We start from the raw sequence: 21,384 nt of genomic DNA on the forward strand, positions 1-21,384 counted from the left end.
GCACGTAATAGAGGATAGCTAGGTGGAGTGCCAAACTTTCCTACAATAAATTGTGCCCGAAATGAGTGAAGAAGAGAAGGTCGGAGGGCGGCCGGCGAGAATTTTGTGGCAGGCGCGAGCGGCGCTTTGGCCAATCACGGCTGGATTATTCAGTCGCCAAGCCTGAGCGATGCCATCGTGAACGTCAGTTAGAGCTCCGCAGCCACAAGTCCATCGCCATCTTTCAGAGCCTCACAATGCTGCGGCAACAGATGATCCGGTCGCTGCGGAGGCCTGCCTTCCGCGCAGCCCTCAATGGCAGCCGGGCCTTGAGTGCCTCGGCCCGCCGCCCAGCAGACGTTGAGCTCACTATCGGTTTGTGCCACTCCCCATTGCGGGCGGCGAGGTATGCTAACGCCCGTGTCAGATGGAGAGAAGGTATCAATCGAAGGTACGAAGCCGGAACACACCCTCTCGTGACTGCACACACGGTTCTAATGCGCCCCAACAGCCGGCTCGTCCCTCATCCAGGCCTGCGACAAGGCCGGAGTTACCATCCCGCGATACTGCTACCACGAGAAGTTGATGATTGCTGGAAGTTGCCGTATGTGCTTGGTCGAAGTGGAGCGGGCTCCTAAGCCAGTCGCCTCTTGCGCATGGCCTGTACAGCCCGGTATGGTCGTCAAGACCGACTCGCCTCTCGTTCACAAGGCGCGTGAGGGCATCATGGAGTTCCTGCTCGCCAATCACCCTCTGGACTGCCCCATTTGCGACCAGGGAGGCGAGTGCGATCTCCAAGATCAGTCCATGCGATACGGTGCCGACCGCGGCCGCTTCCACGAGCTCGAAGGAAAGCGTGCGGTGGAGGACAAGAACGTTGGCCCATTGGTCAAGGTAGGATTCCACGGTGTTTGGTTCCAAGAATATGGCTTACATATAGCAGACCTCCATGAACAGGTGCATTCACTGCACTCGTTGCGTCCGTTTCTCCAACGACATCGCTGGTGCTCCTGAGTTTGGTTCTTTCGGCCGTGGCAACGATCTGGAAATCGGCACATACCTCGAGACCGCCCTTGATACCGAACTCTCCGGAAACGTCATCGATCTCTGCCCCGTCGGTGCCCTCACCTCGAAGCCCTACGCGTTCAAGGCCCGCCCATGGGAACTATACAAGACTGAGTCCATCGACGTTCTTGATGGACTTGGCTCAAACATCCGCATCGACGCCCGTGGTATCCAGGTCATGAGGGTCATCCCGCGACTCAACGATGACATCAACGAGGAATGGATCAACGACAAGACCCGCTTCGCCTGCGACGCTCTCAGCACACAGCGCCTTGTCAACCCACTAGTCCGCGTTGACGATCAATTCCAGCCCGCCACCTGGGAGCAGGCGCTGGTCGAAATTGGCAACGCATACAAGAAGATCGCACCCAAGGGCAACGAATTCAAGGTCGTGGCTGGCCACCTCGTCGAGACTGAGGCGCTGGTTGCCATGAAGGATCTTGCCAACAGACTCGGCTCAGACAACCTGGCTCTTGACCAGCCCGGTGGCAGCGAACCCATCGCTCACGGAATCGATGTCAAGTCAAACTACTCATTCAACTCCAGGATCTACGGTGTTGAGGATGCCGACTACATTCTCCTCATTGGCTCCAACCCCAGATGGGAGGCCGCCGTTCTTAACGCTCGCATCAGGAAGCAGTGGCTGAGGACAGACCTTGAGATTGGCTACGTTGGTGAGGACTTTGAGAGCACATTCGAGTACGAGAAGCTTGGAAGCAACGCCAACGACCTCAAGAGCGCTCTTTCTGGGGAGTTCGGAAAGAAGCTGGCTTCGGCCAAGAAGCCCATGATCATCGTCGGTAGTGGTGTCACTGAGCACGTTGACGCTAAGTCGATTTACGAGCAGGTTGGATCTTTTGTCGAGAAGAACAAGGACAAGTTCCACACCGAGGAGTGGAACGGCTACAACATCTTGCAGCGAACAGCTTCCCGAACTGGCGCCTACGAGGTTGGCTTCACCGTTCCCTCATCTGAGGTCGCCCAAACCAAGGCCAAGTTTGTCTGGCTTATGGGCGCAGATGAGGTCAACGAAGCCGACATCCCCAAGGACGCCTTTGTTGTCTACCAAGGCCACCACGGCGACCGCGGCGCACAGCTCGCCGATGTCGTCTTGCCTGGTGCCGCATACACCGAGAAGTCGGTCACATACGTCAACACCGAGGGTCGTGTACAAATGACCCGTGCTGCTGTTGGCCTACCCGGCGCTTCAAGAGAAGACTGGAAGATCGTGCGAGCAGCCTCAGAGTACTTTGGCGCCGAGCTGCCCTACGACGATGTTGAGGCACTGCGTGACCGCATGGAAGAGATCTCACCTGCTCTCAGGAGATACGACCTTGTTGAGCCCGCATCGCTACCCAGCTTGAGCAAGGTTCAGCTGGTAGACCAGAACCAGGGCGCACAAGCGACTGGTCAAGCGCTGAAGAATCCCATCGAGAACTTCTTCTTCACAGATGCCATCTCGAGAAAGTAAGTCACATCCATGATGCTGCCCCCATTGTTGCACAATACTAACCATGACATAGCTCGCCAACAATGGCCCGTTGCTCGGCAGCCAAGGCCCAGAAGAACCCCAAGACAAACTTCATGGCACCTGGTGAGCCATACCCACAAGTCGGCTATGGTCCCCAGGTAGCAGCAGCAGCGAACGTTTAGATGTGCATTTGGTCATGGTTGAATATTGGGCTTTATCAGGATTGTAAATAAGCATTGTGACACGTTTTCTCGATTTTGGCACGTGATCCGCGATACGTAGAGAATCGAAGCGGTACCCGCGCCAGGTTGTTCCAAAATCAGTCCCGTGGCATGTCTGTAAAGGTTGAGGTATTTAATTCCAAAATACCAAGCCTTCACACAGCCTTGTACAAGCCGTCAGCCAAGGCGCTACGCGTGTGCGACCCACGTTCGCCTTCGTCGCGATCTCTCCAAGATGCCAACCGCTCCCCATATTTCCCACTTATATTACCACCTGTTGCTTTCTTGTGCAGACCAAGCCTCTTGTCACCACCACCAAGCTTTTGGCGTCGCTGTGTCTTGTGATTGCAGACCGCCCCAGTATCACCGAAACGCTAACATCTACCCCACGGATCGACCACACAACTCTACATAAAAGGCGAACATCACTCTGCAAAAGAAAGAGACGGTTGCAGTCGCTTCGGTCGTCTCTCAAGCCCTCGTGAAGCAAGAGAAGATATTTGTTAAGCTTTGCCGTCAAGCTTCGCCGAGAGTTTAGCAGAGCCATCGAAGAAGCCGACATAGCCGTTCGCCGGATTTTGAGGGTCCGTTCAGGGTTCGGTGGCCAGCCATGCCTACCTTGGCGGTCAACAACTTCAACATTGTCTGTGCGACATTGGGAGGGTTCATTACGCTTTTCGGCCTTGTCAGCTATTTGATGAAAGAGCATTATTATCTTAGTGAAGCCTGTAAGTTGCTGACCGCCTGGGTCTGGGCCATGGGAATCTTGGGCAAAGAAGAGCGCATAGCTAATCTGCGTGTGTTTAGTAATATCACTCATCGCTGGACTCATCTTTTCACCACATGCGACGAATTGGATCAAACCAGAAGAATACGCTCTCAACGATGTCGAAGTGCTGGATACCATTACCTTGTACTTTACGCGCCTGGTGCTCGGCGTTCAACTTGTCCTCGCAGGTGTGCAGCTTCCGTCAAAGTATCTGAAGACAGAATGGAAGAGTCTAGCTTTGCTACTCGGCCCAGGCATGACGTTCATGTGGATCGTGACCAGTCTGCTCGTCTTCGCTATGGTCCCGCACATCAGCTTCCTGCATGCTCTGGCCGTAGGCGCCTGTGTCACACCCACAGATCCTGTGTTGTCCAATTCCATCGTCAAGGGAAAGTTTGCAGATGCAAATATTCCGAAAGAGCTGCAGAAGATCATCGTGGCTGAATCGGGAGCCAATGATGGTCTTGGGTACCCGTTCCTATTTCTACCACTCTACCTTATCGAGCATATTGGTCATGGAGGTCAGGGCTCAGATAACAGCACTAGAGTTGCAGTAGGCCTATGGTTCGGCGAGACTTGGGGCTACACAATCATACTCAGTGTGGTTTACGGAGCTGCTGTGGGTTGGATTGCGAAGGAATTACTGCATTGGGCTGAAGAGCGGAAATACGTGGATCGCGAGAGTTTCTTGGTGTTTGCAATCACCCTGGCTGTAAGTTTTTCACGAAAATCTTGACGATGTGAGAGTTACTGACCGTAGAATTAGCTCTTCATTGTTGGCACATGCGGCATGATTGGTAGCGACGACGTGCTTGCCTGCTTCATTGCCGGCAACACGTTTACGTGGGATGACTGGTTCCGCCTCGAAACGATGGACGACTCATTCCAGCCTACTATCGATATGCTCTTGAACGTATCCATATTCATCTGGTTCGGCGCTGTGTGTCCGTGGCGCCTCTTCGCACATTCGCCCGTCATTCCCATCTACCGGCTTATTCCCTTGGGTATACTCGTACTGCTGTTCCGCCGTCTGCCCATCATCTTCGCTATGCACAAACAGATTCATCAGATTGAGCAAAAGCGACAAGCACTCTTCGTGGGCTTTTTCGGTCCCATCGGCGTGAGCGCCATTTTTTACCTCTACATCAGTCTTGAGTTTCTCGCCAAGATCCAAGTCGATGGCGAAGTCAGGGAAGATGCTGCATACCTGATGGAAGTCATGAACGTGGTTATTTGGTTCTTGGTAATCTGCTCGGTTGTAAGTTCATTCTCATTCCATGATCTCAGAACCTTGTATGTTAACGTCACAGGTCGTTCACGGTCTATCCATTCCTCTCGGCAAAGTTGGCTTCTTCATCCCCCGCACCCTAAGCACAGCTTTGTCCTTTGCCCGCACAGGCTCTAACTCCCCCGAGGACACCGGTCCAGCTTTCCACATCGAGGGAAACGACCAGACCATCACCGATGCCGAAGCGCGCGTTCGCCGCCGTCCAGGCTGGTCTCGCAACGGCGGCGATTCGCTGCCAAACCGTGTCGTGCGCATCGGCAGGTCCATAATTAGTTCGGGGACTAGCTCAGCCAGCACATCGAGAGCGACATCGAGAGCACCCAGTACGAGCCGCTCAGCTAGTCAGCCACCAGTACCAATGGCCAGTGTCAACGCCTTAGTCTCGGACGGGGAGGGTGCGGCGCCCAAAGGAAATGTGAAGGCTGGTGGTGAGAATGGCGAGGCGCCGGATCCAGCTGAAAGAGTCGTTCCTGGAAGAACAATCCGATTCCATGACGAGCAAAACAAGACCAAGGTTGGAGATGAAGAGTAGGGAATTGGTGTTCGATCTTTTTCCTATGTTCGAGTGTGTGTGTGTGTGTGTTCATGTCGAACATATGTGTGGCATTTAGCGACGACATCTGAAATCTCGCACAAGTTTCCATGGTAAAATCATACTCAATCCACGATGTTACCAAGAATATATTGCCATAATCTTTGGAATATCACAAACGCAAAATCTCCACAACTCAATCCAGTTACGTCCACTCAAACCACACCAACAACGCCCTTCTCCCCACCCTCTCTCTTCGCAATCTCCTCCACATCCACAACCGTCCCCTTCCGAACACTCTTCTCCAACTCCTCTCTCTTAACCGCACACCTCGCACTATACGTCGCTTGATCCCTCTTACACTCCTTTTCCCAGAAGAAGTTCTCGCCCCAGCACGCCGCGCCAACCAATTCAAGCACCAGCACAGACACGACTAATCCCGTGGTCGTTGCTATCAACCGCAGGCTATCGAGGTGCGCGAGCGGTAGTGTGAATATGATGACAGAAACAGCAGCGCGGAAGAGGAGACGCACGGGTTTGCGGAGGCGCTGATTGGGAATCGTGCGGTGGACGTGTGTTGCTGAGATAATGGTAAGGCAGAGGAGAGAGATGCCTAGACCGCCGCAGTAGAACCAGACTAGGCCTTTAGAGATGTGGTCTTCGGAACGGGAAATGAAGGTTTCGGATAGGGATTCTAGGGGTGCGGAGGAGGTGTCGTGGGCGCGGACTAGGACGCCGAGGGCTGATGCGGATAGGACGAAGGACATGATGAAAGGGAGGTGGGCGGAAAACCATGTCAAAGCTGATTCAATCGTTAGCCCTGGCGTAAGATTTGGGGATCTAACTTACCGGAGAACACATGTCGGCGGATAGCATGCGTATGCAGATTGAACGAGTCAATCTCAAAGTAGACCCAATTCAACACGAACGTCTGCACCAAGCCCAACACCGCCTTTCCAAAGAACGCATTGATCCCCATCGACACGCTACTCTGGTACAGCAAACCCAACACACAAGACCCAAATACCAGCGTAACAAACGCGTTCGTCCGCTCAATCCGATGCTCGATGTTCGTCGCGGGATAGAACTCCAGACTCCTTTTCCACGACTCGGGTACGAACCGCGCGATGGGCGACCCCGGTCGCTGAAGCAACACCATGGCAAACTGACCAAAAAGATCGAACAGAATAGCCACCCAAATAAGTCCCTGTCGCTTCGGTTCCTCCACACTCACGCTCGCCATCCAAAGCGCCGCCGGGATCAAAGAGAGTAACGCATTCCCCAACATACTTCCCCTCACCATGGGAATACGCCATGCGTACCAAATCCAGCAACTCGTCACAAACAGTCTCGCCGCGAGATAGAACCCCACAAGTGGTGCGTACGTCCTCTCCCACGCCTCAACCATGTTCGTCGTAAAACCCAGCAAACACGTTAGTAAGAAAAGGACGGAGACCCGCCTGATAACATCATCGCTATCGAACCACGACACCAGTACTCCGATGTCCGTCCAGAATTTCCAGCCCATGATGAAGGTAATTGCAAAACGAAGCAAGGACTGTGCGGTGGGATGTTCAGCTGCAGAATCGCCTGTTATGGCAATAATGCCCACGTAGAAGAGATCGATGAAGAGTTCGTAGCTAGCTACCTCCTGTGCCTCTTTTGCGCGCCACAGCAGGCCCTTATGGAAGTATTGTCGTACGATGGGCTTTTGGTAGAAGTGGATTGCTGTACCGCGTTGACGATCAGAGTGCGATGTTTCCTTGTCGAAGGAGGAGTCAGCGAGGGAGTCTGATGATGGGTTGTCTTCTTTGGTGCGTAGATGGGCCGAGTAACCGTATTTGGAGAAGTTGGCGTCGAGTTGTACGGCGTGGGAGGTTAGCATGTGGAGTTCGGTGGAGAGGGTGTCGAGGTCGCGGATTACGCGCTCGAATTCTTGGGCTAGGTCGCCGTGGTCTTGGTGTAGTTGGTGGTGGTGTGCGGTGTGGTGGGCGTGGGTGTGGCGGAGTGCTTCGATCTGTGTGCGTTAGTAGGGCGATTGTTCCATGCCATGGCTCGCTCATTCTTGTGTAGGACTAACATGTTCGGGGGATCCATGGATGACTAGGTCGAAGTCTTCTTTCTCGCTCGCATTGCTCAGCTTCCTCCTCATGTGATTTGCTTCATCGGGGGAACTCGCAATGTGCACCTTTCTTCCATCTGGTCTCAGAAAGTGTTTCAGCCTCTTTCCCGTGTGGTGACCAATGTGTGCATGATGGTGCTGGTGATGGTCATGCTGTGCGCTTGTTGTCGTGCTTGTTGGATCGTCCATGTTGGCAGCCGGCATGTGCGGGATACCAGCCATTTTGCTCGTCACGAAGTAGAAGAAGGCGCAAATAACTGGGAAAGATAAAGAGAGGATCCAAGATATGCTAAATGACCTAAGCAAAGTAATTGTACCGACGCTGTCTCGTTGGGTCGAGAGTGTGGTGGCTTGCCTCTACCGGGGCTAGCGCCTACCCGATTGGTCGAGATGGAAAGTCAAGAGCGTGAATAAGCAGCTACAACACCTGGGTAAGCTGCGGGGGCGGAAGCTGGAGTTCAGCTTATGTCGTTACATGAAACAACGGCTCCAAGATATAGCAGGATCGCTTGTGTGAGATTGGTTGCTTTGGTTCCTTGGTTCCTAACTGATGAGGAAGGAGCGAGACGTGCCTATGAAGTCCGACTCCGACGAGAGGCTCTTCAGCTATCTGTATGATCCTGCGTAGATGAGTCAGAAATCAAGCATTGTGATGGCTTTCGCCCAGACAGCTAGGTCTGAAAGAGAATATGAAGCGGTAGGGACATGTGCATGCGGACATCGCTAGCAGTCGCCTGATGTCTGGTTCTGTGAGAATTCTCCTGCTCATGCTGGAGACTGCGTGGGAGACATCCATAGAAGGGACGAGTCGCTGCAGTATGTGCGTTTCCTCTATAAGTCAAGAACGCAGTCCTAGCTTGATGATAGTGTATATTGCTCGCTGCCGATATAGGCATACTCTGTGTCGAAGGACCTGAGCGCTTCGCTGTCCTCCGAGACCCCGTGTGTCCGCTGTCTATCGTTTCTTCGTCTGCCCTGCAGGGCTCTGTGTACGTGCGCTCGCGCTGCCCGAGTCGGTCTTACCGGCCATCCATGAGGCGAGGTCAAAGTTCTGTAACTGCGATGCCGTGTTGGTGTTTCCGGAGCCCAGGACGCCGTTCTTCTTCATCTCTTCGAATTCTTCCTTCATCTCGGGGTCCACTACGCATGTATCAGTAACCTTGGCAGTACTTAGCGGGCTGCCGAGAGACTTACTGTTCTCCATCAATTTGGGCATGCCGAAGATGAGACCCATGGACACTATCGCCATGAGAATCATCGGGTTCTTCAAGAACGACAGCGGCGAAACTGCAGCGTGTTAGCACAATCTCCCCATTGCGCATTGTCGCGATGCCAACTTACAGCCTTGCCTCTCTTGGTAGAAGTACTTGGTTCCCACCGGCCTGGCTTCAACCACCAAGCCACTGCCTCCCTCGCCGCGGCTCTCTCCCTTGTTGTCCCATTCGTTACCCAGGAAGGTCTGGTATGCCCTGATCATCTCCTTCTTCTCCCCGCTGCCCTCGACCGCCTCCTCCACGGTGACATCAATCCTCAGTGGCTCAAACGCATAGTTGCGGCAATGCACGGTAGCAAGGTAGCTTCCGGCGCTCACATTGTTAAAGTTGAACGTGTTGGAGCGCGTGAGATAGGCGTCGAGGGGCGGGCCGGAGGACTGGAGCGTCGCGTGCGTGGTCGAGGGGAGCGTGGACGGGTTGACAAGGACCGTGTTCGGAATTTGCAGCAGCAGGCGTGCAGCGCTTGTGAGCGTCGCAAAGGACGAGAGGGTGGCGAGTGACGTCTTCATCGTGGCGTGGGTTGCGCGGGTCGTGAGGTTGATCATGTCGTTCTGGTGGGCGATGCTTGATGCGCGAGAACGCACGGGCCTACTCAGACATACCACCTAGGCCAGTACTACTCCGTACTTCACTTTCCGCTGGGCGATCCCGAATGTCCGAATCAGAACAACAATATGTCGAGAGTCAGGATGCTGGTCAGATATTGAAGCTAAATCCTGAGCGGCCGACATTATCTAGGTATCGTAGCACTGGTAGTACGAGAAGTCAAGAGGAACAGCATCATGTAATGGTGAGATGTTGGGCTACCAAGACGAGGAAGTAGCGCCGTTGGCTTCATTTACATTGCACTGGTACCTGAGTAGTATACATCGAGAAATGCTGCCTCCCACTCCCTCCTTCGAACTCATTGGCTCACTCACTCTCACTTTGCCTCGGATCCACTGGACTGAGGCGCGCTCTCACTTTGCTGCCTGGACTGTATGTCCTGAGGACGTCATAGGAATGGGCTCGTGCGACCGCCACTGGACATATATTGTGCCAGCCCAGCTACTTCTTTCTTCTAACCCACCCACACGCCTAACTACCGCCGTCGACGGTCTCTTTAGAGCAACGAACCTTCAACAGCTTCGGAAGTATCTTACTCGCCTGGTACTGCTCGATGACATTGGTATTGGACTCTTGACGACGGCAGTTTAGCGCCGTGGTTCTTCCTTTCTCTTATCCGCAACCCCATCCTATCGCTGCCGAGAGTCTTCGTAGGGTGATCCTTTCACGCCACTCGGCCGTTTAAATGGGCACTTCAACAGTGCTAGGGAGAATTCTTTCCGGTTCTGAGGCGGGGGTTAGCTCCTGCTGTTTGACCAGCCGGGTCAAAAGCTATTCTCTACTACCGTCTTGAGGTGGGGGTCTCTTTTAAGCGATAGTATGGTGTTGCGCCCTCTCGTCCTTGGTTCGCACTGGGGCATCCATACTTGCCAGGTAGAATAGGCCGTTCTACTCTCTTCTACCGGCGGGGTGTCCAGGTGCAGGCTGAGGATCGATAGGTCCCTTGCTCGCGATCATCTCCGCCAACTCCAGGTATGTTGTCCCTACTAATCAGTGGGCGAGAACCAGGTTCCTTCGGCGTGAGCAACGGATCTCGGCGGAAGTCCCCGCGGGGGGCTACAATTTTTCTTTTCATTGACATGATCACCTTGTGTGGTCAGTTGAGGAAGAGAGTGGTGGCGGGTCTCGGCTACATGCGTGGTTGCTCGTTTGGAAGAAGTATAGCCCACATACCCAGATACTGAGGTTAGTTCGGGCTGGAATAGACGCAGTGGAAGCCGTATGGTAGTTGCTCGCTTATCGCATTCAGCTCGCGGCCATAGATAGCGTCGTCTCGTTGCGAGAAAGGTTCAAATCGTCGTGCGTTGATGAGCCTGAAGAGATGAAGAATCGATTTGCGTGTACTGGAACAAAAAGGCAGAATTCAAACAATGAAAAGACACCTTGACTACTACACCCGTCGCCAGAACAGTCCAGTCAACCGCAACGGACTCCTTCCTTCGCGAAAAGAATCAGATAGTCCCGCACTGACACCCGGGAAGCACAAAACATTTTGAATCCTTATCTCCTCAAACCCACACCCTCACTACGTCGACCTTTGAACAGGTGGGATTTTGCGGCTCGCCCACAAAACCTATCTTCCATGCCAGCGACCGCCACGTGTCGTCATACCTCATAGTACACATGTACCAATTCTTGACCTTTTTCGGTGGATCAACCCAATCAGGGGCCTTGCCAGTATCATCTTTGGCGATTGCAATGTACATGCTAGCGCTGCCCTCTTCGAAGCACACCACTTGGTATGTGTCGGTCCAGGGCGTGAAAGCCATGTTCACGAGATTGGTCCCAGACTCGTACTCGAAGCGCATTGCGGACGGAACGGGATCGACGCGACCGTAAAGACTCATGGGCCAGTTGAGGATACCCTGGGTAACGTCGTAGGAAAATACGTTGTGGTAGAAGGTAGTGTAGGGACGTGCAGGGGTGGCGGTCGTATCGTTGGTTAGGCATAGGCCTTCGTAGGCTGCGGACCAATGGCAGGCTCCGAGTGCGTGGCTGCTATCTGTCAGGATGAGGAAAAGAGCTGAAGGGTGGTGGTATGTACTCATTGAGGTCATCGTCGGTTGACTTGAGGATAAGACGGAAGCCGCTGGACTGCTGGTCGAATAAACTCTGGGCGATCGTGACCGTCTGGGCTAGCAGAGTTGCGAGAGCTAAGGTAAAGAACTTCATGGCGTGCTAAGCTTGTGGATGCTGGAAGGATGTGTTCGGATTTGATCAACAAGCTTGTGGGTGTTGATGATGGAATGCAGAAAAGGAACAGAAAACGGAGGCACGGTGCAGCTTTTGTACGGCATTGATGACGGGTACTTTCACAGAAAGAGCGGACATAGATCGTAGGAGCTATGCGAACTTGAGGAAGTGGCTTTTACACAATATGTTTGTATGGCAGGAATTAACGTTGCAATTCCTTACCCTTCTACGTCAATCAAGAAAAAGGATAAATAGGCACGCAGCCTACATAAACATAGAAGCATACAAAACAGTTAGACTAGCTTTAATGTAGGCTCTAGACCTGTTTAGTTTTTTTCCTTGTGTAAGGTGCTTCAAGTGTCTTTCGTAAACTCCGAATGCTGCCGCCACTTCTCCCCAAACTTGAAGATGCATAACGGGATGATGACCAAACACAAGCTCAGTGCGCCCAAAAGAGTGAAGCCCAGCCCATAACCAAGTGCGTCAGACAATGGACCAGTCGTGAGTGGCAGGAAGGTGCCCATAAGGCATCGCGTGACGATGACGCCCGTCATAGCCGATGCGGAGTACATACCGCAAGCGTCAACGACGTAAGCAGATAACGGTATAACAGTCAGAAGGAGCGAGAACCCCATCAGGGCCACCGAGGCGAGAAGCAGGAGTACAGGCAGACGGTATTCTGCGATCCAGCCGTATGCGATTACCGAGAAAGGCAAGAGGATCGCACCCAGGATAGAAAGAGGAAGGCGGTACTCAGGTTTTCCTTTTTCGCCGTCGGGCCCGCGGAGCTTGACGTATATCCTATCGAGCGTAAAGTTGCATACTAGTACACTGCAGAAAGATCCGACGCCTAGATACCTGTTAGCTGCCGTGGGTTCAAGCATATCAAGATACTTACTAAACGAGATAAAAGTGTAACCAATCTGGCCGAACTCGAAGTCATACCTGTCCAGCAAGATCGAGGGTAATGAAACGCTGACAACGTAAAAGAAGCTGAACGCGACCGAGGCAAACAGCGAGAGAAGCATGAGTACGCTCGAACCGAACAAGACCGCAAAAGGCCTGGTGATAGAGTGCCAGAGCTTTGCTAGATACTCATGCGTGCTCTTCGACTCGGGAACCTTTCCAGTTTCCTGCATCGTCTTCGCTGCTCTTCTTCTCAAGACAGCCATCTTGTACGTCTCTCTGAAGTAGACCAGGAACAGAACTTCGCACACGATAGCTAGTCCGGCGGCAATGGTCAACATGCGTCGCCACCCTATCGTCTCTGCGATGGCGCCAGAGATGGCTGGGCCGATAGCTCCTCCAATGAGCGGCGCAAGCATAACCAAAGACATTGCGGAGCCGCGTTGCTCGCTCTCGAAGATGTCTCCGATAATCGCTGGATTGAGGACGTTTGAAGCGACGCAAAGACCTGTGAGCATCCTCGCAGCAATGAACATGCCGCTGTTCTGGCTGCAAACTGCTAGGATAGTCGCAGCGATGAAGCCGATGTTACAAGCGTTGAAGACAGGATAGCGTCCAAAGATCTCTGACAACGGCGCGATGAGCAAAGGTCCAGCAGCCTCTCCAAGTTCCCAGATAGTGACGAGGAGGGCGCTATTTGCAGAGCTCGATTGCTTCCCATCGAGATCCGAGACGATTTTGCTGGCGACTGGCACAACGCCGATGCAGGTAAACGTCCTGTGAACATCGTTAGCATTGAGAATCTTGTTAATGATAATGCTAGAAAGATATGCATACACGGTGAACGCCATAAGAGCAAGCAACAAAACGATACCCCATTTGAAACCTGGCGACCAATTGCGAGGGTCCTCAGGGTCCAGAGGCTCAAAATCAAGCGCGTCATTTCCAGCTTCCTCGGCATCATTCTCTTGTTGGACACTTTCGTAGTCATGCGATATTATTCTGAGCAGAGGCTGCTCTTCGTCCGTGAGCACCATTGTGGCTTTTGTTCCACGGATGGATTCCTCTAAAAATATTCAAGATGGGATGATTGCGAAGCACCGAGGTTTACAGAGCCCAGGAACTTTTTCACGGGACGAGCGCGGCGGATTGTGACTAATGAACGCCCTAGGGCGTGTTTGGGTTTGGGGTAATCTTTAGCGTCGCTCAACTGCGGTGGTGAGAAACTGGCATCTGTTGAGCCGTCAAAGTCCGTGCAGCATGCATGCTTCCAGCCTCGTATGCAAAGTAAGATGATTGGTCGGTGTAGCATCGTTCCGACGTTCGATCTGTATTGAACTAATATCTTATCGTGTTTACTATTCATCTACGGCTATGCTCTAATCCGCTGTGTTGCACGCCACCTTGTACAAGGTAAAAACTAAACAGGTGCGCTAGAGTCTACATTATAACAAAAACTTAAGTTTCAAAAAGTATTAAGGCATTGTAGCCTTATAGCCATTCTTCTCACTTGCGAAGAGCTAGACAAGCAAGTCTTCTGTGATGTTTGTTCAGACTGTACGTCTGAGAAAACACCCTCTTGCGACCACCACAGGTCAGCCTGGCAGTTCGTGCAGCATCCCGCTTTGGCTTGCACGCAACCTCTGAAGCTTGACGCCTATCCAATTCTCTCTTATTCCCAAAGAGTTTTCACACTCTTTACAGGGGTACTGTGCAGAATCCTTTGCTTCCTTGTCCCTTCCACGTCGGTACTTCCGGATGTGTTCGACAACAAGCACCAGTGTCTGAGCAAACCCTAGATACGCTTGCATATCGAGCTATTCCGGTAATGTCAACCTGGGACAAACTGAACAGGCCGCAACCTACGTTTTTGTGGTTACAGCCTACATCAACATAAAAACGTGCAAAGTGGGTAGCCTAACGTCAATGTAGGCTCTAGGCATGTTCGGCTTTTTTCTTTGTATGGTATTGTATCTGTCTGGCTATCGCATCCCGTTTCAGCCATAGTTTGCTCACGGCCCGTAGCCGGCAAAAGAATCATGTGTACCGTGTACTTCACTACATGTCACCATGTCGTCGTGAGCCTCGCGGATATGCGCCGATGGCGAACATCATGGATAAGATGTCGATTGGTTCCAGATCCCGAGCCACCTGAAACCACAGCTCCATGGGCATCCGATCGAGACCTTGCGGTAGGGGTCGTCTTCTGTTGCTTGTATTCGAGGCCCTATCCACACGTACTATGCTGAAGTAGGTGTGCGCACTAAGCTCCGGGGCGATCCGATGCCGCTGCAGGGTAGGATAGATGGCTAGAGCAAGGTTCATAATACTACCGACACCCGCATAGTTGATTATCATGAGGAGCAGTTCGGCGGGAAGGAGATTAAATAATCTATCGCATTTGTCGTCGCTGGAAGGTGACTTGCGCGGTGGCGGCGGTGGCGGCGGTGGCGGAGGAGGTGGAGGAGGCGCTGCAGACGACATCGTTGCTACACGCCAACCTAGGGAAAAAAACTGAACAGCCTGGAACCTACGTTGACGTTGCGCCACCTACTTTGCAAGGTTTTGGGTCAATGTAGTCTGCAAACCTGTTCACTTTTTTTCTTTTATGAGGTGGTTGCGTGAATGTGGACGGCAAGCGTGTATGTGGTATAGCTCAATCGGTATGCGGTTTGTTGGGTGAGTCTGCAGCGACAGACAGTAGCCAGCGGTAGATGTAGCCGGAGAGGAACCAGGCTCCTATAGCGACTGCGGTGATGTATATCGCGATTGGGCCAAGTGATTGCGGGAAGACGTTCAGTATGAAGGGGTCGAGTACTATGGTTGTTAGACGATGTACGGTATTTTGGTAAGACTAGACGTACTAATATCCGCATCAACTGGAGGCGGATAGTCCATCAATGTGCGATTGGTCGAGTAGTAGGACGCTGCAGCCTGGAGGCGCAAGAACAGTACCGACTCTGGGGCTGCAGGCGGCGCTTCCTTGGTGTTTCGGTCGTCGTCCACTGGGTCGCGTCGAATGACTGAGCTATACTCTGATAATGAGGATATCAACTCGGGAGTATCAAATACGTGGGTGATTGAGTAGGTGTCAAGCCAGAAGTCGGTGGGTTGCTGGGCACGTCAGTACAAACAATCAGGCGAGACGATGCAGGCGATATGCAACGGGAAGGAGCAGTAGACTCACGGTGGCCGGCCAGCAGATGCGCACCTCGTACCTCCTGCCGTCTTGCAGGCCGCGAAGCAGGTACCAGGACTCGAGACCGCGGGGCAGCGACTCGGAGGGAAACTGGACAGGGACTCGGATCGGGAGGATGGTGGACGAGGGCGACAGGTAGTGCAGGCCGAGGTCATCTAGCCCGGGGCGGACATTGGAGAGAGTCACAGGGCTGGGACCAAGGAATATCGTCTTCTCGACGTTGGCATTCACCGTCCAGGCCTGTGTGACGATGCAGAGCAGCCCGGCGGAGAGGCGCATCTTTGGCGGACAGCACGTGAAGATGGGGGAGAGGTGGGAGGGCAGCACTTCATTGTCTCTCACGTCGGCCAGCGCAGCGCCATGGGCAGGCAGAGGAACGGCAGGCTTGGAATTCGTGCGATGAGGTCGTGTTTCTCGCGCAACGGCCAGGCAGCTGCATTGGACGTGTAGCTTAGCGCCGTGGTCCGTGATAGGCGGACCCTTTTGGTCTAAAAGTTCGATTCCACAACACAACAGCACTTCTCCCCCACTGCTCCACTCCCACCGCCAGCAGCTTCAACCCTCGCCGCCCAGGTTCCCCCGAGACTCCATTTCGATACCCCAATTACTACCTTTCCTCGCTGCCACCATGAGAGAAGTCATCAGTCTGAACGGTATGTCGTCCCTTGCGCCATGCGCGCCCTGACCGCCTGCAGCGGGACATCCCTGGCTATTTGTTGATGCTGACTTTGTACGCGTCTAGTCGGCCAGGCCGGTTGCCAGATCGCAAACTCTTGCTGGGAGGTGAGTTGCACCCGACGACACGCTCTGCTGCCGCTGCATCCTGCTGTACAGCAGGAGAAGGGGCTGCGGATAGCTCACCGCCAGTGCGCGATATACTGACTCGGCTTCGCAGCTCTACTGCCTCGAGCACGGCATCCAGCCCGATGGTTTCCTCACCGAGGAGCGCAAGGCCCTGAACGACGACCACGGCTTCAGCACCTTCTTCTCCGAGACTGGTAGGCAGCTTTCGCCCCAGAGCGCCGTTCCGACTGCTAACACCGCGCAGGCCAGGGCAAGTATGTCCCCCGTACCATCTACGCCGATCTTGAGCCCAACGTCGTCGACGAGGTCCGCACCGGCCCTTACCGCTCCCTCTTCCACCCCGAGCAGATGATCACAGGCAAGGAGGATGCCTCGAACAACTACGCCCGTGGCCACTACACCGTCGGAAAGGAGCTCATCGACCAGGTCCTCGACAAGGTCCGCCGCGTCGCCGACAACTGCTCCGGTCTGCAAGGTTTCCTCGTCTTCCACTCCTTCGGTGGAGGAACTGGATCTGGTTTCGGCGCCCTGCTCATGGAGCGTCTGTCCGTCGACTACGGCAAGAAGTGCAAGCTCGAGTTCTGTGTCTACCCAGCGCCCCAGGTCGCCACATCGGTCGTCGAGCCATACAACTCCATCCTGACCACCCACACCACACTCGAGCACTCCGACTGCTCCTTCATGGTTGACAACGAGGCCATCTACGACATCTGCCGAAGGAACCTCGGTATCGAGCGCCCCAACTACGAGAACCTCAACCGTCTCATTGCCCAGGGTAAGCTGCCAGAGCCTGCTTAGAAATCCACTCTGCTAACCTGACTCAGTCGTCTCGTCCATTACCGCCTCCCTCCGATTCGACGGTTCCCTCAACGTCGACCTGAACGAGTTCCAGACCAACTTGGTCCCCTACCCTCGTATTCACTTCCCTCTCGTCGCCTATGCTCCCGTCATCTCCGCCGCCAAGGCCGCACACGAGGCCAACTCGGTCATGGAGATCACCAACGCCTGCTTCGAGCCCAACAACCAGATGGTCAAGTGCGATCCTCGCAACGGAAAGTACATGGCCACCTGCCTGTTGTACCGTGGTGACGTTGTTCCCAAGGACACCCACGCTGCCATTGCCCAGGTCAAGACCAAGCGCACCGTCCAGTTCGTTGACTGGTGCCCTACCGGTTTCAAGGTTGGTATCTGCTACCAGCCCCCCCAGATGGTCCCCAACGGTGACCTCGCCGCTGTCAACCGCGCTGTCTGCATGTTGTCCAACACCACGGCCATTAGCGAGGCCTGGTCTGCTCTCTCGCACAAGTTCGACCTCATGTACAGCAAGCGTGCCTTCGTCCACTGGTACGTTGGTGAGGGTATGGAGGAGGGTGAATTCTCCGAGGCTCGTGAAGATCTCGCTGCCTTGGAGCGCGATTACGAAGAGGTCGCAGCTGACTCCCTCGGGGATGATGAGGGTGTTGAGGCAGAGTACTAGACGGCTTGTTACCGTACTGTGTAGCGTGTTTAAGAGCAGTATGGCTCTACATTGTTGATTGGAAGGTGTCTTGTTCGAAGCCTCGCTTTTGAAGAGAGACAAGTACCAGATTGATAATGGCGGGCTACGGCGTTTACAAGGAGAGCTTCTAGCGTACCTTCTTCTCCATACATGAAGCGATTTGGGATCAATTGTCCTCTTTCTATGTTACTCCCTTTAGTAATGCCAATAAATTGTCAAGCGGCACTTTCCATGATTTCTCATCTTCCCATGGATCTAACATTTGATCAAGTATTTTAAGATGATTGATTGATCAGTAGACCCTTGCACAAGAAAAATATTAAACAGGCCTAAGGCATACATGAAGATACAAACACGCAAAGGAGATAACCAACCGTTAACGTAGGCTCTAGGGCGTTCAATATTCTCCTCGAATTATGTAATATATTGAGCAGCGAACGCTCCCTGTGCTACCCAAATAAATCATCACTGCATCAAAGCAACGATTGCACAACATCTCTCATTTGACCCCAACCAACCTAGAAGTCGTCCTCGTCGGCATCATCCCTAGCCAGCGCCTTCTTCTCGGCCAACTCCCTAATCTTCTCCCCAAGCACCTCCCTCCCATACCTACTCGCCACCTTGCCCGCCAAATCCAGCATCTTGCCATTCGCATCCCTCATCAAGCTAACGATCTCCAGCGCCTTCATCCCATGGTCCTCACCCGCCAGACACTCCAACCCAAGCAACTGAAGCAGCGCACGATCAATCGCCACTTCGAGCGTACTCAGCGCCGACTTCTGCGACGCCGTCGGACGCGTGTGCAGCAGGGTGGAAGAGAGTTGCGAATGTAGTGTTGAAGCGAGGATGAATGCTTGTTCGTGATCTTGCTGTTTCTCCTCGTTGGTCTGAGGCGCGTTGGCGTCCTCGTCTTCGTCTTCCATGTCGCTTTCCTCGCCTCCTCTTCTGTTCTTCTTGCTCTTGGCTTTGTCGATGACGCTTGTGAGCGGTATCTCGAAGCCGAATTCAGACAGGTGCGGGACGGGTGCTGAGGGATACTGTTCTCGCCCTTTGATGATCATGCAGTGGAACTTTGCGCCTCCTATGCCTTCGGAGGATGTGGGTGATGAGGCGACGCCGACGGGCCAGTAGGATTCTTCTTTGCCGCCGCCAGCGCGGCGTGAGAGGAGCTTCGTATCGAGCATAGGAACCCAGCGTGCTTGGCCGGTATTTCTCCAGCCGAGGAGGGTGAGAAGGACGCCTGAGGAGTCGTAGATGTAGGGGTCGCCTTCTGCAGAGAAGAAGACGGAGGTTAGAGTTGTGCCTGGGGGTAGGGCAAGGATATCGGAGTCTTGGTAGACGATGTCGTGTTTGATGTTTTCGATCGTGTAGAGGAGTTGAGTGCTGAGGTCGTTTTGTATGGGCCCGTTGCCAATCGTGAGAATGTAGTCGCGCCACGCTGCACAGGTAACTGCTGGAGAGCTCTTTTGCCTGTAGACGCGAACCGGGAGGCCGAAGAGTGAGTATATGCGCACGTAGTTTGTTGATGTAGTTACGCAGACATATGAATTCGATAGTGCAATTGCAGTGACGGATTCTCCAGTCGGCAGATTAGTCCGCCATTCGGTTCTTGTCGTCCACGTCTCATGCGGTCGGTAGTATATCATTGCTGGGTTGCCGTCACCGGTGCTGTTGGGTTGGCAGGCGAACAGTGTACCGTTCTCGTTGAGGCAAGATTTGTCGTATAGGAAGACGTCGGTGAAGTGGAAGTTGCGGAACGTGTGTTCATCGTAGAATTTGACGCTTACTGTGTGATGCTTGCCCTCCTGTTCCACTGTCTCGACATAGCCGGTCAAGGAACAGCAGAGTAAGCGGCGGTTGCCACGCCAGGGTGTGCTTCCTGGTTGAAATGGCTCGTGAACTTGGGGACGAAAGAGGGCGGAGCTGTATGCGCGACGTTTCGAGGCAGGTTCTATGCCGCTAGTAAGATGTCCGTTTGGACGTTTCTTAGCAGCTGTGATTGCAGGAGCATATCCAGCGCCATCGTCATCAATAACGAAATCCTCCATCTCTTCATCGCCATCCACTTGAGCTTCATCGTCCTGGAACTCTGGGCCTAGAATATCCTCTAACGAGTCCGGAGTTCCACTCCGTTGTCTCGGTCGTCCAGGAAGAGTCTGTACGTTGCCGTTTGTAAGCTTCGCCGGTTGTGGGACACCGGCTCGGCCTTCCGAGGGATCGTGAAAGAAAGGAGCGGAGACGGTAGGCTTTTGTAGTAGGGGGAGATGTTCGTCTGGAACGAGGTCGGTGTGGATGAAGAGTTCGCCTTCGTTGTTGGTGTACGAGAGAATGTTCTCCGTTGGGTGCCATGCCATTGCGAGTATTGTAGCTTTGACATCGTCGAGCTTCTTGAGCTGTTTCTGCGTCTTGGTGTCCCAAAGGCATAGGCTCAGATCGCTCGAGGTAGTCGCTAACAAGGCACCGTTCGGTGACCATGCCGCGGCAGTGATGTCGGCTGTATGACCTGTCTTGAAGACTCGCTGCCTCTCCCAATCACTCGTCGACATGACCTGTATCTGGCGCATGGCGGTGGGTGTAGCAAAAGCTCGCCCATCTGGATGCCAAAGGACTTTCGAAGTCGTCTCCGCATCTGCTTCTAGGCTCTTGATCATGCCCTCCACTCTGTTGACCATCTCAGGCTCTCCACCCTCCAGGTTATACATGTAGATGTGACCGTCGGTGCAGGATACGGCGAGTTGGGTCCCGGTCTTATCGAAGGTAACGTGTTTTACGGCTCGAGGCTGTTCGCGCAGGCTTTTAATGCTCTTGTCTTTGATGTTTACGAGGTTTACGACGAGTTCGCTGCGTCCGTTAGTGACCAGATCGGACGAATAGAGTCGCACACGTACTCGCTGGCCACGGCAATCCAGTTCCCATCCGGACTGAGAGCTACATCCCGTACTGGGAGCGTAGTCCTGACCAGAATCTCTTCGAACTTGCCATTATCGAGCGAGAACCTGCTCACTGTGCCGTCCTCTGAGCCGGTGATGAAGTAGCCATTCTGCGTAAGGATCAGTATGTTGCCCCAACCCTGATCATGTTGTATTGCGCACCCCAGCTACGACGGCAGTGTTGTTCTCCTGACATTCATCTATCGTGACTGGCTCGTCATCGGAACCCGTAGTGAAGACGCGGCAGTAGTTGTCGACTCCGGCTGTGACGAGTTTCTTTCCGTTGGGTGTGTATGCGAGATAGGTTGCGCCAGGGGCATCTAGAGCTTTAATCAGAATGGCAATTCTTGTTTATATTATCAGTCTACTTACGGGCCTGTCGAGCGCGGAGGCGCTGTGTGGTAGCCATTGTGGTATGGTGTGATGGTTGCTACTCGGGAGTGCACCGCGTTCCGGTCGACGCGACCGCGTAAAGTGGGTGAGGTTAGCGCGCTTTGAAGACGCCCCGCCGCCCTCATCATTCCTCC

The 21,384-nt window shown here is 53.6% G+C and overlaps 9 protein-coding genes across 9 annotated transcripts; 3 read left to right on the forward strand and 6 right to left on the reverse strand.

Annotated features, from left to right (window-relative positions):
* Window positions 1-236: 236 nt before the first annotated feature.
* On the forward strand, window positions 237-2,697 carry NUO78 (NADH dehydrogenase (ubiquinone) 78K chain precursor, 5-prime end; the record flags this gene model as incomplete). The annotated part of the gene is made up of 5 exons (XM_049381258.1): window positions 237-354; window positions 407-430; window positions 491-873; window positions 923-2,511; window positions 2,568-2,697. 5 exons carry the CDS (start codon window positions 237-239, stop codon window positions 2,695-2,697), a joined length of 2,244 nt encoding a protein of 747 aa, XP_049228925.1.
* Window positions 2,698-3,433: 736 nt separating this feature from the next.
* Window positions 3,434-5,325, forward strand: J4E87_009685 (uncharacterized protein; the record flags this gene model as incomplete). The annotated part of the gene is made up of 4 exons (XM_049381259.1): window positions 3,434-3,464; window positions 3,544-4,217; window positions 4,272-4,763; window positions 4,816-5,325. 4 exons carry the CDS (start codon window positions 3,434-3,436, stop codon window positions 5,323-5,325), a joined length of 1,707 nt encoding a protein of 568 aa, XP_049228926.1.
* Window positions 5,326-5,540: 215 nt separating this feature from the next.
* Window positions 5,541-7,636, reverse strand: J4E87_009686 (uncharacterized protein; the record flags this gene model as incomplete). Its single annotated transcript, XM_049381260.1, has 3 exons — window positions 5,541-6,127; window positions 6,175-7,342; window positions 7,406-7,636. The coding sequence occupies 3 exons, from the start codon at window positions 7,634-7,636 to the stop codon at window positions 5,541-5,543; spliced, it is 1,986 nt and encodes a 661-aa protein (XP_049228927.1).
* Window positions 7,637-8,402: 766 nt separating this feature from the next.
* Window positions 8,403-9,230, reverse strand: J4E87_009687 (uncharacterized protein; the record flags this gene model as incomplete). Its single annotated transcript, XM_049381261.1, has 3 exons — window positions 8,403-8,587; window positions 8,642-8,734; window positions 8,789-9,230. The coding sequence occupies 3 exons, from the start codon at window positions 9,228-9,230 to the stop codon at window positions 8,403-8,405; spliced, it is 720 nt and encodes a 239-aa protein (XP_049228928.1).
* A 1,605-nt stretch (window positions 9,231-10,835) lies between these two features.
* Window positions 10,836-11,375, reverse strand: J4E87_009688 (uncharacterized protein; the record flags this gene model as incomplete). Its single annotated transcript, XM_049381262.1, has 2 exons — window positions 10,836-11,350; window positions 11,372-11,375. 2 exons carry the CDS (start codon window positions 11,373-11,375, stop codon window positions 10,836-10,838), a joined length of 519 nt encoding a protein of 172 aa, XP_049228929.1.
* Window positions 11,376-11,873: 498 nt separating this feature from the next.
* Window positions 11,874-13,463, reverse strand: J4E87_009689 (uncharacterized protein; the record flags this gene model as incomplete). The annotated part of the gene is made up of 3 exons (XM_049381263.1): window positions 11,874-12,370; window positions 12,419-13,203; window positions 13,264-13,463. The coding sequence occupies 3 exons, from the start codon at window positions 13,461-13,463 to the stop codon at window positions 11,874-11,876; spliced, it is 1,482 nt and encodes a 493-aa protein (XP_049228930.1).
* A 1,619-nt stretch (window positions 13,464-15,082) lies between these two features.
* J4E87_009690 (uncharacterized protein) lies at window positions 15,083-15,904 on the reverse strand (the record flags this gene model as incomplete). The annotated part of the gene is made up of 3 exons (XM_049381264.1): window positions 15,083-15,243; window positions 15,291-15,540; window positions 15,614-15,904. The coding sequence occupies 3 exons, from the start codon at window positions 15,902-15,904 to the stop codon at window positions 15,083-15,085; spliced, it is 702 nt and encodes a 233-aa protein (XP_049228931.1).
* A 349-nt stretch (window positions 15,905-16,253) lies between these two features.
* On the forward strand, window positions 16,254-17,906 carry J4E87_009691 (uncharacterized protein; the record flags this gene model as incomplete). Its single annotated transcript, XM_049381265.1, has 5 exons — window positions 16,254-16,278; window positions 16,368-16,408; window positions 16,521-16,623; window positions 16,674-17,204; window positions 17,254-17,906. The coding sequence occupies 5 exons, from the start codon at window positions 16,254-16,256 to the stop codon at window positions 17,904-17,906; spliced, it is 1,353 nt and encodes a 450-aa protein (XP_049228932.1).
* A 539-nt stretch (window positions 17,907-18,445) lies between these two features.
* J4E87_009692 (uncharacterized protein) lies at window positions 18,446-21,266 on the reverse strand (the record flags this gene model as incomplete). Its single annotated transcript, XM_049381266.1, has 4 exons — window positions 18,446-20,768; window positions 20,816-20,967; window positions 21,020-21,177; window positions 21,230-21,266. The coding sequence occupies 4 exons, from the start codon at window positions 21,264-21,266 to the stop codon at window positions 18,446-18,448; spliced, it is 2,670 nt and encodes an 889-aa protein (XP_049228933.1).
* Window positions 21,267-21,384: the final 118 nt, after the last annotated feature.

The sequence above is a fragment of the Alternaria ethzedia genome, assembly GCF_023757985.1.
Source record: "Alternaria ethzedia strain BMP 0044 chromosome Unknown scaffold_38, whole genome shotgun sequence".
NCBI classification, from domain to species: domain Eukaryota; kingdom Fungi; phylum Ascomycota; class Dothideomycetes; order Pleosporales; family Pleosporaceae; genus Alternaria; species Alternaria ethzedia.